At 46.8% G+C, this 20,150-nt stretch overlaps 2 protein-coding genes and 1 non-coding gene across 5 annotated transcripts; all 3 read left to right on the forward strand.

The window, feature by feature from the left end:
* On the forward strand, window positions 1-9,458 carry LOC125747111 (tumor protein D54-like). 3 transcript variants are annotated; one of them, XM_049021879.1, is made up of 9 exons: window positions 1-133; window positions 220-275; window positions 787-935; window positions 1,130-1,278; window positions 1,625-1,684; window positions 5,846-5,947; window positions 7,498-7,542; window positions 7,741-7,789; window positions 8,035-9,458. In XM_049021879.1, the coding sequence occupies exons 2-9, from the start codon at window positions 257-259 to the stop codon at window positions 8,116-8,118; spliced, it is 657 nt and encodes a 218-aa protein (XP_048877836.1). In that variant the 5' UTR covers window positions 1-133; window positions 220-256; the 3' UTR covers window positions 8,119-9,458. The 3 variants fall into 3 exon arrangements, with proteins under 3 accessions (XP_048877836.1, XP_048877838.1, XP_048877837.1); XM_049021880.1 differs by having other exon boundaries at window positions 33-133; window positions 217-275; XM_049021881.1 differs by lacking the exon at window positions 7,498-7,542.
* Window positions 9,459-9,570: 112 nt separating this feature from the next.
* trnae-cuc (transfer RNA glutamic acid (anticodon CUC)) lies at window positions 9,571-9,642 on the forward strand. Its single transcript has one exon. It is a non-coding gene; the product is annotated as a tRNA-Glu (tRNA).
* Window positions 9,643-10,687: 1,045 nt separating this feature from the next.
* Window positions 10,688-13,308, forward strand: LOC125747113 (pancreatic progenitor cell differentiation and proliferation factor B-like). The gene is made up of 5 exons (XM_049021884.1): window positions 10,688-10,850; window positions 12,016-12,103; window positions 12,518-12,595; window positions 12,722-12,818; window positions 12,966-13,308. The coding sequence occupies exons 2-5, from the start codon at window positions 12,049-12,051 to the stop codon at window positions 13,093-13,095; spliced, it is 360 nt and encodes a 119-aa protein (XP_048877841.1). The 5' UTR covers window positions 10,688-10,850; window positions 12,016-12,048; the 3' UTR covers window positions 13,096-13,308.
* Window positions 13,309-20,150: the final 6,842 nt, after the last annotated feature.

Below are 20,150 nucleotides of genomic sequence, written 5' to 3' on the forward strand. Positions count from 1 at the left end.
ATTATGATCATGATGGACGTGGACAGGCTCCGTTACGTCACCATCCGCGCCGGAAGGACGCCGCCCATAGAGCCGAGCGCACCGAGCCGAGTGAGGTGACGGAGCGCCTGCCAGTGGATAGCTTGTTGTTACGGTGGGGCGACGTTTCTTACTGTCACTTACTTGTTGTCGGTCAGTAATAAGAAGTAATAAGTGCATTATACCCTCTGCTTCTAGCAGGTATTAAAGGAGCGTCGACATTCACACACCTGCCACCATGGATTCCGCAGGGCAAGGTAAACACGGTCTCCTTGCGGCGGCACGTTCCGTCTTTTTCTTCATTCCTTTTCCTTTTTAAGCTAAAAACGCGCCCGGGGCTGCAGTCCTGTTCCCGCTGTTTGATTCCTGACATGGTGGTGCTTATCTGGATAGCGCTGCCCCGTTGGACTTCTGTCCGATTGCTTGTCGTCCGGCTACGCACCCTGTTTTGGCAGATACGCTTGTGTGTTTACGGGATTGAGGCCGCCGCCTTTCTGCGGGTTTCATTTCGTCCGATGATGTGTCGCTTTTGCTCTCTGTAGGATTCATTGCTGATTGGGTCGTGTGTGCAGTATGATACATTTTACATGTGTATATATATAGCTGTGTGTGAGACGGCAGCGGCTATGCTGTTTGCCCGTTAAGACGCAGCGCAGCCTCCGGTTTGAGGAAATGACCGCGATGGCGGCTGAAGGAAAGGTGGAGCCCGACTGTGCATGGTGAGTCATGCTACATCCCTCCCTTTTTTACTCTGACTCTCTGCTCCAGACATCAACCTGAACTCTCCCAACAAGGGCCCACTTGCAGATGCTGCACCGGAGCTGCCTGAGGAGGGCGCTGTCAACATGAGCGAGGGCAGCTTGCCCCCGGGCCTCAGTGAGGAGGAGCAGGAGGAGCTGAAGTTGGAGCTCAGCAAGGTACAATCTCACATTGCAGGGTCCCCATACGGCTTCACCTCTTCCGCGGATGTGTGGCGTGTGCATTTGTAGGTCAGGTCACATTAACCATGTAACTAAAGTGCCGCTTCAGATGTACTATATACACATCCATACTTAGCAGCGATTTAGATTTTTCCGGAGCCTCCCTGTCACTGTGCCTCACGCTCCTGCAGGTGGAGGATGAGATCCAGACCCTGCGGCAGGTGCTGTGTGCCAAGGAACGGCACTCAGGGGAGCTGAAGAGGAGGCTGGGCCTCACACCATTAGAGGAGCTGCGGCAGAACTTGAATCGCGGCTGGCAGGACATGCAGACATCCACTGCGTGAGGGCGGGGGTGCCGCCTGGGGGCGGGGGTGCCGCCTGGGGGTGAAAAGCTCGAGATCTGTGCAAAGTGACCGTTTAACTACAGATTTAAAAAGAAAGTCAGGGAACAGAGAATCATTCACCGGTGTCCATCTCTGATGTGAAGGGTGTCTGACTGTAAAAGACAGCTGCAGGATGTCTGAGCCAGTGTGTCTGTATTCGTGGCCTCTGCTCGTCTACTGGGATGCTGGGGTACAGACGGTGAAAGCAGGGCTCCTAAGGCTTTCCCGCAGCTTTTAAGAGTTTAAGAAGAACCCGGAAAAAGCTGGAGTTACCTGATGTCTGTTTGTCATGCCTCGTTGCAGCTACGTGAGGACCACAGAGAAGCTAGGAGAGTGGAATGAGAAGATGACCACCTCTGACCTGTGAGTGCCTCTGCTCCTCCTTCCCCAGCCTGTCTCCTGAGTGATCATGGTGCCCTGTAAATTTTGGTAGTCGCCATCTTCATTTTTTCCACACTGAGCCTGTGCTCCAGCCTGTCGCTGAGTGATAACGGTGGTCGTCCTGTTCGTAATTCATGTCCTGACCCTATGCTCCAGCCTGTTATGAAGCCAGCTAGCTCAGTGGGCTCAGCCGGCTGTCAGTTGCTCTGCCCTTTTTTGGCCCTGAGCCCCTGAAATGCTCTATCCCTTATCAGGATTGCTAATCATGCCGCTTCACTGTAGTCTTGAAAGGGGTCGTGCGTTGCCCTGTCTTATGGTTTAGAGTTGTTATATTTATGAGAAGATTGTATTTCCTGTCTGCTGTTGAAGTCAGAATATTACGATGCAGTATGTAGCCAGAAAAGTGTCATATGTTTAAATGCAGAATGAAAGTTGGCTGCGTTAGTATATATTTCAGTGCAAAGTGACACCAGCTTTACAGCCTGCTGCTCACGCTTGTCCTACTAGAGAGCCTGCCCCAGCAAATGCCCTGGGTATGCGCCATCTGGCCGGCAGCTAAGCCAGCCCCCGATTGGCTGCTGGGGAAGGTGGAATGTGGGTGGGGTCTGAGTGTTGCGACCGCTTCAGTGCCATTGTAAAAGTCTGGGCTGGTTTTGGTGTCTGTCCTGAATGGATGAGCCGTCACTTGGCATTTATCGCTAAATTAAGAACTTACCGATTTTGGCATTTCATGCAGTTTTGTACCTCTGGTAGAGTACAGTATTTATTTTCTGAACAGAAATGTAGGTTGTTAAAATATGGTTGTAAAATCTGTGTCATTTAGCTTTGCTGCACTCAGCTCTGCCCTGGTAGAGTTTTGTGTCCGGAGTGGTTTCCTGTGGTTAAGCCCCTGGGCCATCGTCGTCTTCGCGTCGTCAGAAGACCTTTTGTTTCTTTTGAGTCCCCTAAGAAATGGTCTGTTTTGATTAGTCCTGCTGAAGGCTCTTCATCAGGTAGCTGCACTCACCCCTAGTGTGCTGTTGATTGTAGCTTCTCAGCTTGTACCAGGTACCGCTGCTCTGCAGGCTGCTTCACGAAACTTTCTTTTCTTACTTAGCCAGATAACTTGTCAGATTTATGGTAGTCTGGGCTAAATGGACGTTATTTTCATCCACTTCCATGTACCCCAGACTGTCCAACAAGTTATCTGGCTAAGCAAAAAATCCTGCTTTGTGAAACAGGCCCCTGATCTTCAGTCTAATCTCTCTTGACATGTCTCCCCCTGTTTTACCTGCACTGCACCGTGTGTTTGTAGGTGTCTCTCAGCATCAACAGTTTGGCAGAACCTGAACCCGTTGCAGGTGATCTGCTTGTGACGTCTCTAGTTCCCAACTCTGGTCATTTCCTCTCGGTTTACGTGGGTCGTCTGTCCAGTGATGCTCAGAATTTTGCATCCAAAATGAACCTCTATAGTTACAGCTTCCAAATCCAGTAAATTCCCTCGTCAAGCAGGCTACTAGGGCTTATTTTGAAGTAGAAAATATTTTGAATTGCAGTTTGCATTTGTGCATTGTCAGGGTTTCCCGTTGGTTCCTGGCTGGTGTGCAGTGATTTTGTAAATGAGATCGTTTTACCTGTGAAAGTGACTGTACAGAGCAGTTGAGTTCCTTCACACGCGAGATGGCTGCTTTCATTGTTACTCAAGCTTCCGTTTTGGATTGTAGTGCCACGGCTGCACGCCTACAGCCCGGCTGCCCCTCCCTCAGCTTTTGTGGCAGCAGTTTGCCAGTGTTTTGATTAGATTTCTCAGAAACACATTCAGCTCAAGGTCCCTGGATGAACAGGGCTGTGGTGCTGCAGTCGGAAGCCTGATTAGGACCTGGAGATCCTCCCCAGCCATGGCCCCTTGTTGCAGTGAGGCCTTGCACAGTAACTGATATTATTTCCTCTCTGATCAGCTTTGAAGCAGCAGCCCTGGGACACTGGTAGGGGTCAACCGATTATCAGCCTGCTCGATTATTGGATTCGATATTCAACATGGTTATGCTTATTGGAATAGTTTTTTTTTCTTTCTGATTGCTGAGAAATTAATTTAAAAAATTAGCTACTTGGGCTCTGATGCGGGCACCTCTCTGTAGTCACCACTACACAGGCAATGTTCCGCACACAGCACTATCTGATAGACTGTATCTCTTGACTTGTAACCAATCCGCACTGAAAGCTACAGTGGTGTGGACAGGTATATAGGAATGTATGTGCAGTCCGGAGCAGCTCTGGTGAGTGAGCGGAACTGTGTTTCTGTGGTGTTGCAGAAGTTGCAGAAGCTATTGCAACAGTTGCAATAAACATCATAATGCCCCCACACTGAAGCTGCACTTTGTTGCAGTGGTATGGAGTTAACGGTAACAAAAATGAGTTTGTGTAAACATCACTGTATGTAACGTTAGTTGCAGTGCAAATGGAACTTATTTTAGCTACCATATTGAGAACGTGAAATTACTCCCCCGTAGGAGATGGTGTTACAGGCCTCTGATTGTCATGACAAAAGCTAATGTTGAGCCTCACTGGGCTCACTTGAGTACGATTGCGAACATCACCAAGTTCATTAGCAGGTCTGTAGTTTAGCCAGCTGACTAGCAAAAAAACAAATTGCAAATGAACGCGTCTTCAATGAAGTCTCTGCAGTTTGAGAGGAACAGAAGCCGTCTCACTGGAGAGCACTGCTTTCTACACCACCATCTGGTGCTGTCGAACTGGGATTATGAACAGAGTCTCAAATTCAAGTACAAATTTGTAGTGGTTTTATATATTTTTACTTTATAAATCTTCAGAGACGTGCGTTGTTGTTTTTTCCTTTTCAGTTAACTTTATAAGAAATGCTGCTGGGTGCCCCGTGCACATGTCCTTAAGATAATGTTGAGGAGTTCTCTCTTAAATGTATGCTTAAAGGTATTTGTGTTATTTTATGCTATTCTTAATTTTGACACCAAGGTTTTTATTTTTAATGGCAAATGTGTATTGGTTACTGGTCTTCTTGGTTACTCAATTGCTGTAGGTCCTGAGAAAACCTTATTGGTCGAGCCCTAGGGGCTGGAGCACTGCTCACGTCCCCCTCAGCTCTGCTTCCACGCAGCTCCACCTAGGGCCTGGCGTACCAAAAGCCCATGGCTGTCAGCGACGCGGGGGTCCTTAACCCTGAAGCGGGGGTCCTTAACCCTGAAGCGGGGGTCCTTAACCCTGAGGTGATCCCAGCCATGCCTGTTGATGCCGAGGTGTAAAAAGGCCTTTGCTATGTCATGTTGGACTTCTGCTCGCCGATATTTTAAAAGATTTCCCCTGAACTTCCCCATTTGTGTACTGCAGATGTCAGTGTCGATTACTGATGGTTCATCCCTTGTGATTTTTATTTGCCTTTCTGAGGAAGCAGTGACCTTTCACACGTCATTTAATTACTGTTACTAACAAACTTGTTCCTTGTCTCATTTTTGAGCGGCAGTGCTGTTCAGGCTGTCTGACATGCCAGTGCCCTGGGCAGAGCAGAGCTTTCCCCGCCTTATTTGCTGCACTGAGCTGCCATTCTAATATTTATTGTAGCACATATTCTGACTCTTTACCTGTGCTTCTTTTTGACTGTAACTAGGCGTACATGTATATTTACGTTTATTTAGAGGAGAGCTTGAGGTGAGAGCACAGGGTCAGCCGGCATCCAGCAGCCCTGGGGTAGCTGGCATTAAGGGCCTTGCTCGAGGGCTGTGATATCATTACTCTGCCAGGTATGGGAGTTGAACCCACAACCTTCCAGGAACAGATACAGATCCAGATCCCTACCCCACCGAGCCACTGATAAAATATAAAATGCCTGTGCAGATATTTCTGGTTTCTGATGATGCATATTTTCAGTTAGGTAGTAGTTTCCTGTAGTCTCCTGTTCCTGCCCGTCGCTGTTTCCTGCTCCCTGGATCCCATGAGCTGACACTATAGCCCTTGGTTCTCTGGGAACAGCATGCGGCTTTGGCCCTCAGGCAGCCCTGAGTAGGAAGTCTTTTGTATGGAACAAGTGCAGCAGTTAGGTGCAGCTGACCGTGCATCCCAGAATGCAGCGCGCTTCTGTTTCACTTGCTCTCCATTCTGCTTGCCTCATCGTTTCTCTCCTCTGACCTGCAGGTACAAGAAAACTCAGGAAACCCTGTCGCAGGCCAGCCAGAAGACATCAGCTGCCCTGTCCAACATGGGCACGGCCATCAGTCGCAAGTTCGGAGACATGAGGTAGCGCTTCCCCTCACACCTTGTACTGGCTGATCAGTGTGGCGCCCCCTAGCCACTCCCCTCTGCCAAGTGGGTGGCCATATTGATTATGTGCTATTTTTGAGATTTTTTTAAATGTTTCTTACACAGGCACTTTTTAAACCAGTATTAAAGCATGATACCATGAGATGTATCGCGAGGTGTGGTTAGGTGCGGTCAGGATGGGTTAAGTTGTGTGCCCTCCAGCCCTGCCAACACTGCCATACTCGCGTGATTAAAAGGCTGTCTGCTTGTGGGAATTTACCAGTTTGGAAATATCGAGTGTTTTGTGTTTAATTTAGCAAAGAACAGGTTGTATTTGATCTGTAATTCTGGTGAACCTCTTCACTCGTCTTGTGATTTGCACGGGTGCTGGACCATACGAATGCCGTCACCTACAGTCCATGCAGATAGTGCACGGTCATCATTAGGAAGTATCGATAAATCTTTGCGATGGTGGCGACTCCCTGCTGATGTCCTTCCCATCTGACGAGTGGGGGTGTGTCAGAGACACGCCGGGGTTAAAACGGCACCCTGGTTCTCACCATCTGATTCTCCTCATCCGGAAGGGTGAACTGTACACACTGATAGGATGGACTTGATTAATCTGTCGGCATGTTTGTGATATCGGTCATCATGTCACGGGGGCTGGTTTTGATGAGCCATTGGTTTTGATGAGGTGTAGTGGTAGGCAAACAGGTACTCGCCTGGAAATGTCAGAAACGCATATCAGTCAAAGGAGAAGTGCGTATGCGCAGTTATATGGTATAACGGTATAATCGCCCACCAAGGCACCATTACGCCACTGGTCGCTGCTAACCCCCTGCTGCTGTGGCGCCCAGCCCCTGCTCAGCCCCCCTCCACACACGGGGGGCATGTTTGCCTGGCCGTTGCGCTGTGAGCCCATCACCCATCTCCCTCCCTCCCATGTTTTGTTTTTCTTACCTTTTGTTTTTTATCGCTTCCTCTGGGTTAAACAGAGCTCTGCCTTTTTCACAATCACTTGGGTAAGACACGAGCTGTCATATTATGATGATTATTATTAATACTGTGTCATTTAGTTTAGCTGTTTTCTGTTAAGTGAAGGTTAAGCTCTGTTTCGCTGTTAACCCATTCTGCTGTAAAATGTGCCCTTTGGGCTGGTTCAGCTCTGATCACATGACCTTCCACTCTGATACAGCCGTTTCACACCAAATGCAAAAACTTAAATTTTACTGTGCCCGATTCAAGCAGTACTAAACAGGATTTTTTTTGGAAATTAATTGTATACAAATAGGTGTGTACATTAAGCAGAAATAAGCACATTAGTTTGATTGTAGTGTCCCCCCCCCCTTTTCTTGGTGTGAAGTGGCCTTTACTCTTGCTGTTGGGTGCCGCAGCTATGTAGTGAAAAGTCTCCCATGCAGTTTGGTGTTCAGTGTCTGCCCATGGAGCTGCCTTCTGCCACTTTCACCTGCGCTTGTGGCCTCGTCCTGAGCACCTTCACTGCCTTAACCTCTGTTACCTTCTCTGTTTCCTTACTGCTCTCAAAGTGGCACCTACTCCATTCGCCACTCGATAAGTATGCCTGCAATGAGGTGAGCCGTCTGCCCGTTCCGACACGCTCTGTGCATGCCATTATCCGGAACGTTCCTCCGTGTTTTAGCTTCCAGTCCCGCCCCCTCCCCAGGATGCATGTGAGTCCTCCAGAGAAACCTCACCCCATACGGCGGGATGCAGTCGATCGTTTGCTGTCCGTCGACGCGGCCGAACCTTTTTTCATTGTTACCCTGCAGGAACTCGCCCACGTTCAGGTCCTTTGAAGACCGAATGGAGACCATGAAGGTAAGGTTGTGGGGAGGGTGGCCTTCAGAAAACCCCCCATGTACTCTGGGTTCTTCATATAGCACCTGATAATCAGGGAGCATGATGTGCCATAATGTGGCTGCAGCTGTACTGTGGTGCAGTTATTCATATTGTCACTTTGAGTGAGCTTAATCTGTCAGGAACCACATGTTGTTTTTTCACTATTGGAGACTCCCTGTTCCTCCTGGATGTCCCTGACCTGACTGTTACTCCCACCCCTACAGCAAAAGGTGGTTGGAGGGCCCATGAATGGTAGTGGAGCCACTTCTCCCGCTGAGAAGGGCGACCCCCAGGACAGCTTCCCCTGATGACCCAGCCAGTGCTGCTACCAGTGCCCACCCTCCCCAGCGACGTGGCCAGGATCCCGTGCCATCGCTGGAGTATCGACGCCCCTCTCCTGGAGACCCCCCACACTCACCATCCCACCCCACTATAGCTAGCCTGACCGCCCTGTGCCCCCCCCCCCCCCCCCCCCCAGTGCACATACTCAAACACTGATGACAAGCTTCACTTTATCACTGGGCACTGCAAGCTGTGAACACATGACACCTTTTTGTATTCTAAACTATTTTATACTGCTTGGTTCCACTTTTCTATATGGATATGAATAGTGCATATCTAAACAATGTTGCCAGCTACTACCTTGGGGTGACTGGCAGGAGAAAACACTACCAAACGGAAACGGCATCCTGCATCCTGAAAGTAGCCAAAAGCCCACAGGAAATGGAATAGCGTCCATCTAATAGCTCAGTGCTCACTTTGCATTTTCCAGCATTCTACTCAGGCGTCTGAGTCTACCGATCAGAATGTGAAACCATGCTGTACCCAGGTGAATGTGGGGTCTGCACTCAAATGTTGCCTTATATTTGTCAGGTTCAGTGTTGAAAAAATAAATGTAAGGGGGGGGGGCAAAACAGCTTCTGAGTAGTATACTTACGATAGATTCTCTTGGAGCAGAAAAACTGTTTTCGCAGTCATGGGTTTATTTTGCCTGTTTTTTTTAATCATTTTTTTGAACAGATGGAGAAGGTTACTATTTTGTATTCTTTGTAGCTTGCTTTCCGTGCCATGCATCCAAACCACCATTGTTGCTCATGCCTCTAATGTGTCTGTGCTATGTCAGTCGGGAAGGGGCGGGGGCTATCCGTATACTCAGAGACTTAAAAACTGTTGCGGTGTGTTAGGTTTCCAGGTCAGTTTCACTAAAGATAACCTCTCACTGTCAGTTTAGCATTTGATTGTTTTGCCGCATTTTCTGTTGCCTTCTGTTTTAAGTTAGCGACGGCCATTTACGGGGACGGTCCTGCTGGAGCTATAAGGATTTGTAGGTCGGGATGCCACAGCTTAAATCCTACTGTCAATATATACCTCTTTCTTTATAGCACGCTGCCATCCCCAGAGGTCTGCCACATTTCATATAATGTTTACTAGATTGCGCCAGAACAATGGATACGATGCTTAAAGGCGCGTAATATATGGTGGTGGGTAAATATAGTAATGCATTGAAACAACCTAATTATGTGTTTTCTAATGCCAAGAAAGCGGATTATTGAGTGCAAGTAAGGGATAACATTTGCGTCTTGAAAGGAATTTGTTAAATTGTCATTTGTTATATTTTGGCATATAAATAAAGTTTTCCTTTAGACGATTTTGTGTATAGTGATCCATTAACATTAGATTTGCAACAGCAGCTTTCTACGTAAGTATTTTTTTCGTTAATTATTAACTTAAGTAATCCTAATTAAACTACCTCATATCTCTCCCTGGTGGTCTAGTGGTTAGGATTCGGCGCTCTCACCGCCGCGGCCCGGGTTCGATTCCCGGTCAGGGAAGTACGTTTTTACATTTAATGTATTGCTTTACAATTTGTGCTTTACGAGACGTTCCGGAAATACTGTTTTTCACTGTCTGCGTTCCGTTTTTGGATCCGGAAGCTCTGTGGTCAAAACATTATCATAAAATAAGTAGGCGTTTTGATTTACAGGCAATATCACATCCTTTGTTGGTTTAAATTCTTAAAAATACATAGCATGTTTTCAACACCATGTTTCGGATGCACACCGGGATCTATACGCCTCCTCTCTCGTAGGTCCTTCGCGTACCGAGGCCTTCTGATTTACCAGTTTAGCATTGTGTATGATACATGGAGGATATGGCATTGCATTTGTATTTATTTAGCAGATTACTGGTATCAACGCCTTTTGCTGCAAAACCACATGGAGTATATTTGGGTATGGACATGCACCTACCAATACTGTGGTGTACCGTGTGCGATTAGGGGATGGGGGCTCATATTTTAATCCTTACCAATGTTGAATCCAAACCTACGCCCTTGGGTATAAAAGCTGGCTTACATTTGAACTCGTAACTCATCATATATATCCGTATACTCTCAGGTTGTAGACCGGCTGTAACATACTGGCAAACAATCTTAAAGCAAGATTTGCTATTTCAGTACCCCTACGAATAAATACAGTACACGATTGTGATATTAACACTATATATATAAAAACAAACCACACACACAATGCCTTGGGTAAGTTCTAGCGATCTTGACTCGAATGAATGAATGGAGACGTTTGTTAATCGCCTCATGTTAGCTGAAAATTTGCATCTGCTTTCTTAGTCATATTAACTCCAATATTAAAGAGTGATTTTCACCTTCACTAAGTAATTCGTAGAGGTTATCGGCTCTGCGTTTGTTTTTGTTTGTTGGTCTGTTTACCACAAACTCCCTTCGTTATCCCCCGCTCTCTGTCGTGCTGCCAAACAAGCCTTTGTCTTCTTCGGAGACACGCTCGCTTCGAGGCCGATCACGTGTCCTGAGGGCATGACGTCACCTCGAAATATATAAATACCCCCTGTCATTGTTTCTGTAGAAGGTTCGTGTCGACTGATCAGTACGACGGTTGTCGAGGGTTTTACCCAATTTTTTAATCACAAATGGGCCCCGTCGCCTAGCGTTTCCTCCTCTGAGCCTTGCCAACAGACACCTTGAGCTACTTTTGGTGCTGTTTTAACATCGGCAGACGTCGAAAAGGTGAGTCTGTCGGTTAGCAGGAGAAAGTTGTTTACGTGAATGTACAGAGGATGGATATAAAATGGCGAACTGCGCAGAAACGTACACATCGGTCAAAAAATAGCAGATTTCCATCGCCTAGTTTCGTTTTCCGTGGTATTATCCGTTTGGGGATGTGAGTTTTTTGTGCCATGTTCCCGGCGGGGTGCTTGTTGATTTGGACTGGTGGCTGTCAAGATGCAGCGATCCATCCTTAATTCCGCTGTATCCACGCCGTGCGCACAGCGCCTTGTGTAATCCGTTATTCAGAGCTACATATGTTTGATGTTCTTTTTTTATGCGCACGGTGGCCGAGTGAACAAGCTCATTTGAAAGGACTGTCGCACCATGAAGTGCCCCACATTGTCCTCTGGCAGTAATTAAAGGAGTCTGGTATTAGCACGTACCCATGGTTGACCACCGTGACACCTCTCCCGTGCAGCGTCTGCAGCTAAAGGTTTTCAGTTATTAAATCTGTTTGCTTTCTTGTGTAGCTACAGGGTTGACAGTGTAGCCGAAGCTCCATTTTCTTCCCCTTTTGTCTCTGGACCCTGCACTCCATCAGGGCTTCACTCAGGCGAGGCTCAGCCTTGGTACGGTTCGAATTTCTCAGATGTCCTTGGGGGTGTGTTACTCGATGGGTGCGGCACTTGTGCCCATATCCTAAAGGTTTAATACTATGACTGGCAGAATAATCATATCACTGCTGCACCCTAGTTAAAAACCCTTAACTCTGAAAACTGCCTCTGGGGTGCTGGTTGTCCATGTGCTCCGACCCTAAAGCTGCATCTTTTTTGGAGAAAGACTGGGTTTGTGAACCCCGAATAATTCCAGTGTACATCAGTACAAATAGCAAGTCCAGTATCTTATAAACGTGGTGCTAGTTCAGTCTGTCTTCTGCAAACTCGATATGGATTCCTAGGCGTTGCGTACCCCCCATATCTGATTCAGAGTCAGCCACCTCGGCGTGGGTGATTACCACCACATGGATTGATGGATCCTGGGGGCTGCTGGCCACAGAGGTGTGGGGGGTGGGAGGACGGTGAGTGGTGTATAAACCGCTTCATTCCAGCTCGTCCGCTCTGTGCCTCAGGGACCCTGGCTTTCAGCATTACTGTGACTCTCACCCTGACCCTTCTTTCTCCAGGGTTTCCATCACTGCGTGCACAAGGCTAGAGGAATGGCAGCCATCCCATCCAGTGGCTCCCTCGTGGCCGCCCATGACTACTATCGCAGTGAGTCCTCAGATCACAGCCGCATGTTAAGGCATTAAGGTCGAGGCTCGAAGGGAGACCTAGTATGGTCATGCTCTACTCCCATGTCTGGTATTTACAAATGCAGTAACAACACTTAGTATCCAGCATGTTTACAGTAATCACCACCCCCTCAAAGGCATCTTGTTACAATAAGGGCATCCATTTGCTCTTGCTGTATTCGTGCTCATGTACATTATAAAGACTATGCCCAGAACTGCAGGTGCTGTCAGCAGCCCTCGTATTTAGCTGCTGGCCTAAGGGCAGAAGGACAGTAAAGCTGAAGAGGCTACAGATTGAGATGTGAGCTGCAGCGGTTGCCCCGCTGGACAGATCCTGTTTTTTGGGTCTAAGCCCGGTTGGGAGCAGCCCTGTGATGCTGTGCTGCTCTTGCAGGGCGCATCGGTTCCACCTCCAGCAGCAGCTCCTGTGGTAGCTTGGAGTCCTCTGGGGAGCTCATCCCACACCACCCAGGTACCGTGCTGCAGGGGTGCCTCTGGGAGCAGACATGTTTATGTTCCTACACGTTGTCCTTGTCGTCCTCAAAGCTTCCCATGGTTTGCTGTCCTTGACCTAAATGAACTGCGTCTGTCCCCTCAGGTCTTCCCCGGCAGGATTCTGGCCACTGGTGGTCCACTTTCTTTTTTGGGAAGCATAATCAGCCTGGTATGATCACCCAGGCTGAGTCCCAGCAAAAGTAAGTTTATGCGTCTCTTGTTGACTTGGCCTAATGGCAGATGCTTGGTCCTGAGAGGTCTCAGTGCCTGACTGACTGCATCCACCGTTTTCTACAACCAGCTTGTTCGGTTTCATTAATCCCCGTTCCTGTCGCTCTCTCCCACAGGGTGGGCGTGACCAATGGGGCCAATGGGCAGGTGACCTGTGTTGCCAGGGAGATGGTGATGAAGAGGCAGCTGAGTGAGGGCAGCGAGGCGGGTGGTGCGGACGCAGGGGGGGCTCCCCCTCCCTCGTGAGCCGCAGTGCTGCAGGCTGCTGCTAGGCGACGGCGGCGCCTCTCCGTTTTTTAAAATTTTCTTTTTGGTAGCAGTGGGTTGCTTTTTGTTCGAATGTTTTGGCTTTTTGTTTAATTGGCTGTGTGAGCAACATAACATGTAATAGTGTAACAGGGGATGTGCTTGTGTGACCCATCCCATTTCTCACTTGAAATAAAGTAACCTTGCAGCCCGCCTGATTGTGTCCCTGTGCCTGCACTGCTTCCTAATCTACAAGCCCAGATTAAGGCATTTCCAGGTGCTCTAAAGATGACATGCCTTTAATTTAGATCCAATGACTGGGGGCCATGTGGTGCATTTTATGGGAAGTTTATGGCACAATTCTCGTGGAACATTTTATGAAAATCTCTGCTGTTAATCACTGGGGGTTCAGACTGATGCAGCTTATGTAATGCTTTAGAATACAGGGCACCTGAATCATCGTGTTGGCTTGAGCACTTAAATGGGTATAAATAGCTGCTGCATGGTATCCTGGTCAGCTGCCCTGCATGACTGGATAGGCACACAGCCTCTGCTAATGCAGCCCGCCAGATTAATAAAAGCACACCGTCGGCAACCTTCTCTTCCTGAAAGGAAAGTGTGTGACTTCCCTGGTATTAGTGCAGAGAACGTTTGTATTTTGGGCTTGACACTGAATTCTGTGCGCCGTGGCCCAAAGCTAACATCCGTCTGACCGATAAATGTTTTTTCAGCCTCGGTGTATTGATAAGGTGAGCACCTTTCATGTGAGTCTTCTCTTCTGCTGTGTGTGTGCCAGAGGGCCCAAAATGTCCCATGAAGCATCACCGTTACAGGCAGCTCTGTCCTCTGTTGAACCATTGTTAAGCTGGTACAAAGGCAAAGTGAGCCCCGCCGGTCCTGACTGACCAGCGTGAGCCGGTTTGGGACAATGAGCTTGTAGCTGAGCCCACTGCTGAAACAATGCCAGTCTTTGTGCTCCTCTCAATGCAGCCACTGTGCCGAACGCTTTCAGTGCTGCTTGCCAGCAAGCAGCCTGACGAGTCCATTTGGGCCGGCAATGAAGTCACTCGATGCTGCCATCCGCCGCTGTTCTGACTGAATTATTTTACTGAATAAGGTATGTTTATGGGGTGGTTACCAATTAGCAGGATGATGCTTTACCATGGATACCATGTATAGCCAATGTCCTCTTTTTAGAAATACATCATCGGGCTGGTTGTCTTCATTCTGCTCTGTCTCCTTGAGCGTTTGGAAGTGCCAGAGTGCACAGTGACCTTCAGAGCACGGGCGTACTTGTCAGAATGAATCTTAGCGGCTGTCAGCGACATGGCCAACTCTGTCACATTTTACTCTACAAAAATGAGCAGCCAGCAACACTGTAATTATAATATCCAGACAAATGGTAAATCAAACTGTAACAGAACTCGACTGCAAAGTGACCGTCAAGCAACAGCATGCTCACCCTCTTAGCCCCTTTGAACAGCTGATGAGTACCAGGTATGTTTGTGTTCTGTTACAGACGAGTACTTCCTGAGGGAAGCCATTTGATGAGTGAGTCACCCACCAAGCAAGGCTCTTAGATTGAAGGCGATGTGGGAGCAAGTAGTTGCCCTATTTGCATAGGCTGAGGACATACTTCATGGCACTGTTATGAAGCGAGAGCCATTTTCTGGGGCCATGCTGGATATTCTCAGTGCTATGGCAAGGCTAACAGGCTCAATAATGATAATGATGGTGATGATAATGATGATAACAATAATAATAATAATGAAAAGTGGGCGATATTGTGGGAGCGTCATGGTGGTGCACTGGTTAGCACTGTTGCATCATATGTATATAAACCTTGTGTCTTGTGTCCAGCCCCCCTGTTTCACACTGTCCTTTGTTTTGCACTGTAGGTTCTGTGAAAATCCTTGCTTTGTCACTTGCTGCCTGTATTTCATACTGTGGTCCTAGAGGAAACACTGTTTGGTGCCACGGTATACTTGTACTTGCATGGTATGACAATAAAGGCATTCATCCATCCATCCATTTTTCAAACCGCTTATCCTACTGGGTCGCCAGGAGTCCGGAGCCTATCCCGGAAGCAATGGGCACAAGGCAGGGAACAACCCAGGATGAGGGGCCAGCCCATCGCAGGGCACACTCACACAGGCACACCTGTGGGGGGAAACCAGAGTACCTGGAGGAAACCCCACGACAACATGGGGAGAACATGCAAACTCCACACACACGTGACCCAGGCGGAGACTCGAACCCGGGTCCCAGAGGTGTGAGGCAGCAGTGCTAACCACTGCACCACCATGCCGTCCCTAGGCTAATATTACTGTGAATAATGGGAAGATCATTCATCTCCATAAAATCTCTGCGCAGGTCGGCCTGTATTTATGTTACAATATGCCATCCTATATCGCAGTAGTTCCTGAAATACCATAAGCAATATTAATGTTGCAAATTTGTCGTATGGATTATGGGAAGAAATTGGGTTAGGGGCAAACCACTCAAAAACGTCAGAAATAATACACATACACAAAAAGACTGAAAACTGAAAAGAATTAGCATAGTGTCCCTCCTGCAGCGGTTCGGATGCGTGTCTGTGAAAAGTGGCGGGGAGGGGGAGCGGGGGGGTAGTGTCTGACCCCCCGCAGCGCTCCCACGTTTGTGCACCTGTCTGTCGGCTAAGCGACAGAATAGAAAAGCCACACATCAAATTGACATTTTGTCTTACAGTATATAACAAGTTATTTTTTGTTTGAAGTTGGGGGGTCCAGTAGTTTTACCCATATCCTGTTTAGTTTTTCCCCATACACCTGTTCCAAGTTTTTATCGCAGAATTTTGAGAATTCTGACTTATCTGCACGAGTTCAGGTCCTCCTGAAAATTAATTTGAAAGGAGGGAGGGGGGCCACTTTTCACAGACACACATCCGAACCACTGCAGGAGGGAGGGTGCAAAGCGTTCATTGGAGGAGGATAACGTCGGACACACCTCCTCTCATTCTACGCTCTCTCACTTTCACAGGGTTTCTTTCATACTCGTACAACACTCGCTCCAACACAGAATGTCCGAGGCTTTTGCAGACACAACCAGCTCACGGAGACCCAGCCTACAGAGGGGCAGCCTACAGAGGGGCAGCCCACAGAAGGGCAGCCTACAGAGACGCAGTCTACAGAGGGGAAACCGCGGAGGGCCAGCTCGCAGAGACCCTGCCTCAGAGACCCAGCCTACAGAGACCCAGCCTACAGAGACCCAGCCTACAGAGACCCAGCCTACAGAGACCCAGCCTACAGAGACCCAGCCTACAGAGACCCAGCCTACAGAGACCCAGCCTACAGAGACCCAGCCTACAGAGACCCAGCCTACAGAGACCCAGCCTACAGAGACCCAGCCTACAGAGACCCAGCCGCAGAGGACTGTAGTATCCGCAACATTTCCAGCCTCCGGAATCATTCACCTTCCGACACGGCAGCGGCAGACCCCGGTAGCAGACGGTCACACTCGATCATTTTTTTTGACCCTCATAGCACAGGCTATAGCATTTCAGACATAATCACACTCGTATCCATAAGCACACAATTGAATTAAATCAAATTGAATAAAATAAATAATAACCAACCATAACTAATTTCATACCCCCCACACATCTGGAAAAATTATTAACAACCATGAACAATATTTGTGACGTCATGTGGCCCACACCTGGGCCTTGCCTGGCCCTGCCCCCTTTTGACCCTTTGATCTTCGTGACCTTTGACCCAACCTGTCAATGTGATGTCAGCGGCATCATTCTATCTCTCTAGTGTGCTCACACGTGGGTGTGTAGGGACTATGATTATATGTTTATCAAATGTTTATAGAAATGTATGTAGAATTAGCCAGGTTGCTTTGCAGGTTGAAATGGTGTAAGAACAGGTCCCAGTTTTTCTCAAGCAGTAGTATGTTATTTTTATTTAAGGCTGCAATTCTTTCCATGGATATGTATTCTATCATTAGATTGGTTAGAGAAATAAGTATGTTATTCTTACGTATATATGGGCAGTTCCTTAAGAAACCTGTGTATAAACAAATGCCTGCAAACGTCAATGAACTGAAGCAATGCTGTAAAGAAGAGTGGCCAAAATTCCTCTACAACAATGTGAGAGACCAATAGTTATACAGAAAACGATGACTTCAAGTTATTGCTGCAAAAGGTAGTTCTACAGGCTATTGAGTCATGGAGTGTACTTAGTTTTTCACACATTGCCTCTCCATTTTGGCTTCATTTTGTGAAAAAAAATAATGACCTGTTGGTGTGGAATCTGTTGTGTGTTGTTTTAGACCTGAGGTTAGATTTAAATAATTTCAGAACCGCGAAAGGACAAGATGATTATTTTTATTATGATCTGATACATAAAACCATAGAACTGAAAGAACCATAGAAGTTTCTCTTTCACTCACAGACCAGAAGATGCAATTCAAAATACATAACATTTCACCATCACCATCATCATTATTATTATTATATATTATTCTATATTATCTGTGGCCAGACGCTGGTATGAGAATGTACTGCTTACTACTGTACCGTAGTAAAACGCTCAAACTTTAGCCAGGCCCAGCAGTTATTAATGCAGCAAATTAATGTCCTCCTTGTCTATCATGTAAAAATCTGAAAACTATAATATGTTCAAATTTTTTTTTATTTCAAAACCTGAACTTCTGAACACAAGATGGCTCCTACTTCACTGCAGTGTCCATTCCTCCAGTATTTTTTAACTGGAGCAGGATGTAAATAAACATGATTTTTAGCAAATGGGCTGCCATTTCCAAAAGCGCAAATGTGGTAATAAAGTGTAATAAAAATGTTTTACCATACAGTTACTGTGACGCCCGCTCCGTCCGCTCCTCGTGTGTGTGCCACGCCCCCTGATTACCCACGTGTACTTCCCTGATCGTCTCCAGCTTTGTCCATTTACTTTGCTTGGTCCTGTCTTATTTAAGTCCTGGTCTTACCTGTTTGCCTTGTCTGTCATTGATGTTAGTCGCGTCAGATGTTACCCGCTATCCGTTCCCCCGATTCCCTTATTAAAACCCCAGTTTGCCCCGTAATTCGCCTGTCTGCCTGCTTCCTGTCTGCTCGCCTGCCTGTTCGCCCTACCGGCTTCCAGCGTCCCGTGACAGTTACACGGAAATGAAAGTGCACCTTCTGCCGATTCGAGGGTTTTACGTGTCAGGACACACAGAGAGCAAGTTGGGGGAGTGTTACAAGAATTTCTCCATGAGGATCAATAAAAGTGCCCGTTATTAACACATAACATATTACACCACGTCATTATTTATTCAACAAAAACTAAGCCAAAATGCAGAAGCATTGTGTGAAAAATTGATGCATCAAAAGTATGACAGAGTGAACCCTTAATGCTTCCACAGCAATTAAGAGGGTAACTAGCAGCCAGGTGCTGCTAATCAAATGCACTTGATTAATTGATCATCAGCAAGTACTGTATGACCACCTCTATAAAAGCAGACGTTTTGGCAGTTTTGCTAGTCTGCAGCATTTGAATGTTGTTAACACAATGCCAAGGAAAAAAAAAACATCAATGATCTTAGAGAAGTTATTGTTGCTACCCTTCAGTCTGGGATGTGTTACAAGGCCATTTCCAAACAATTTGATGTCCCAACAATTTGACCTTCCCAGGAGTGGACGTCCCAGCAAATTCAGCCCAAGGTAAGACTATGCAATGCTCAGAGAAAATGAAAAAAACCCAAGAGCTACATCTCAGAATCTACAGGCCTCAGTTGGCATGTTAAATGTTAAAGTGTATGACAGTACAATTGGAAAAAGACTGAACAAGTATGGTTTGTTTAGAAGGGCTGCCAGGAGGAAGCCCCTTCTCTCTAAATAGAACATGGCAGCACTGTTTAGGTTTGCAAAGTAGCATCTGAACAAACACAAGATTTCTGGAACAATGTCCTTTGGATGTACGAGCCCGAAGTGGAGGTGTTTGACGACGAGGCAGAGCACCACATTTGGCGAACACCAAACACAGCATATCAGCACAAACACCTCATACCAACTGTCAAGCATGGTGGTGGAGGGGTGATTTGGGCTGATTCTGCAGCCACAAGGCCTGAACATCTTAGGGTCATTGGGTCAATCATGAACTCCTTTGTATACTAAAGTATTGTAGAGTCAAATCTGAGGCCATCTGTCCAACAGGTAAAGCTTGGCCGAAATTGGGTAAAATCTACAACATAAAGGCTGAAAAAGAAAATAATGAAGGAGTTGCAATGACCTGGTCAAAGTCCAGACCTCAACCTGATTGAAATGTTGGGGCAGTTCCTTAAGAAACCTGTGCATAAACAAATGCCTACAAACTTCAATGAACTGAAGCAGTGCTGTAAAGAAGAGTGGCCAAAATTCCTCTACAACAATGTGAGAGACTAATAGTTATACAGAAAACGATGACTTCAAGTTATTGCTGCAAAAGGTAGTTCTACAGGCTATTGAGTCATGGAGTGTACTTAGTTTTTCACACATTGCCTCTCCATTTTGGCTTCATTTTGTGAAAAAAATTATGACCTGTTGTGTGGAATCTGTTGTGTGTTGTTTTAGACCTGAGGTTAGATTTAAATAATTTCAGAACCGCGAAAGGACAAGATGATTATTTTTATTATGATCTGATACATAAAACCATAGAACTGAAAGAACCATAGAAGTTTCTCTTTCACTCACAGACCAGAAGATGCAATTCAAAATACATAACATTTCACCATCATCGTTATTATTATTATATATTATTCTATATTATCTGTGGCAGCTAGAACCACCTGCCAGACGCTGGTATGAGAAGTGTACTGCTTACTACTGTACCGTAGTAAAACGCTCAAACTTTAGCCAGGCCCAGCAGTTTTTAAAAAGAAAAAGGTTTTCCATGGAAATCATCAAGTAACAATGTGTCAATGTGCACATGTGCATTTGTGAGTCAATAATATTCAGCGTGCTGAGGTTAATTCCAAAATGCTGGTATGTATGTGAACGTACTTAGCGTGCAGGTGCACAGTACAGAGACAGC

This window comes from Brienomyrus brachyistius, chromosome 8 (assembly GCF_023856365.1).
Source record: "Brienomyrus brachyistius isolate T26 chromosome 8, BBRACH_0.4, whole genome shotgun sequence".
NCBI lineage: Eukaryota > Metazoa > Chordata > Actinopteri > Osteoglossiformes > Mormyridae > Brienomyrus > Brienomyrus brachyistius.

Excerpts from the sequence above, each read along its gene's own strand:
- LOC125747111 (XM_049021879.1), top strand. Across the intron at positions 5,948-7,497 it reads CGCAAGTTCGGAGACATGAG|TGGCACCTACTCCATTCGCC; the intron begins GTAGCGCTTCCC and ends CTGCTCTCAAAG. Across the intron at positions 7,543-7,740 it reads ATAAGTATGCCTGCAATGAG|GAACTCGCCCACGTTCAGGT; the intron begins GTGAGCCGTCTG and ends GTTACCCTGCAG.
- LOC125747113 (XM_049021884.1), top strand. The coding sequence starts at position 12,049 with ATGGCAGCCATCCCATCCAGTGGCTCCCTCGTGGCCGCCCATGACTAC. Across the intron at positions 12,104-12,517 it reads CGCCCATGACTACTATCGCA|GGCGCATCGGTTCCACCTCC; the intron begins GTGAGTCCTCAG and ends CTGCTCTTGCAG. Across the intron at positions 12,819-12,965 it reads CAGGCTGAGTCCCAGCAAAA|GGTGGGCGTGACCAATGGGG; the intron begins GTAAGTTTATGC and ends TCTCTCCCACAG.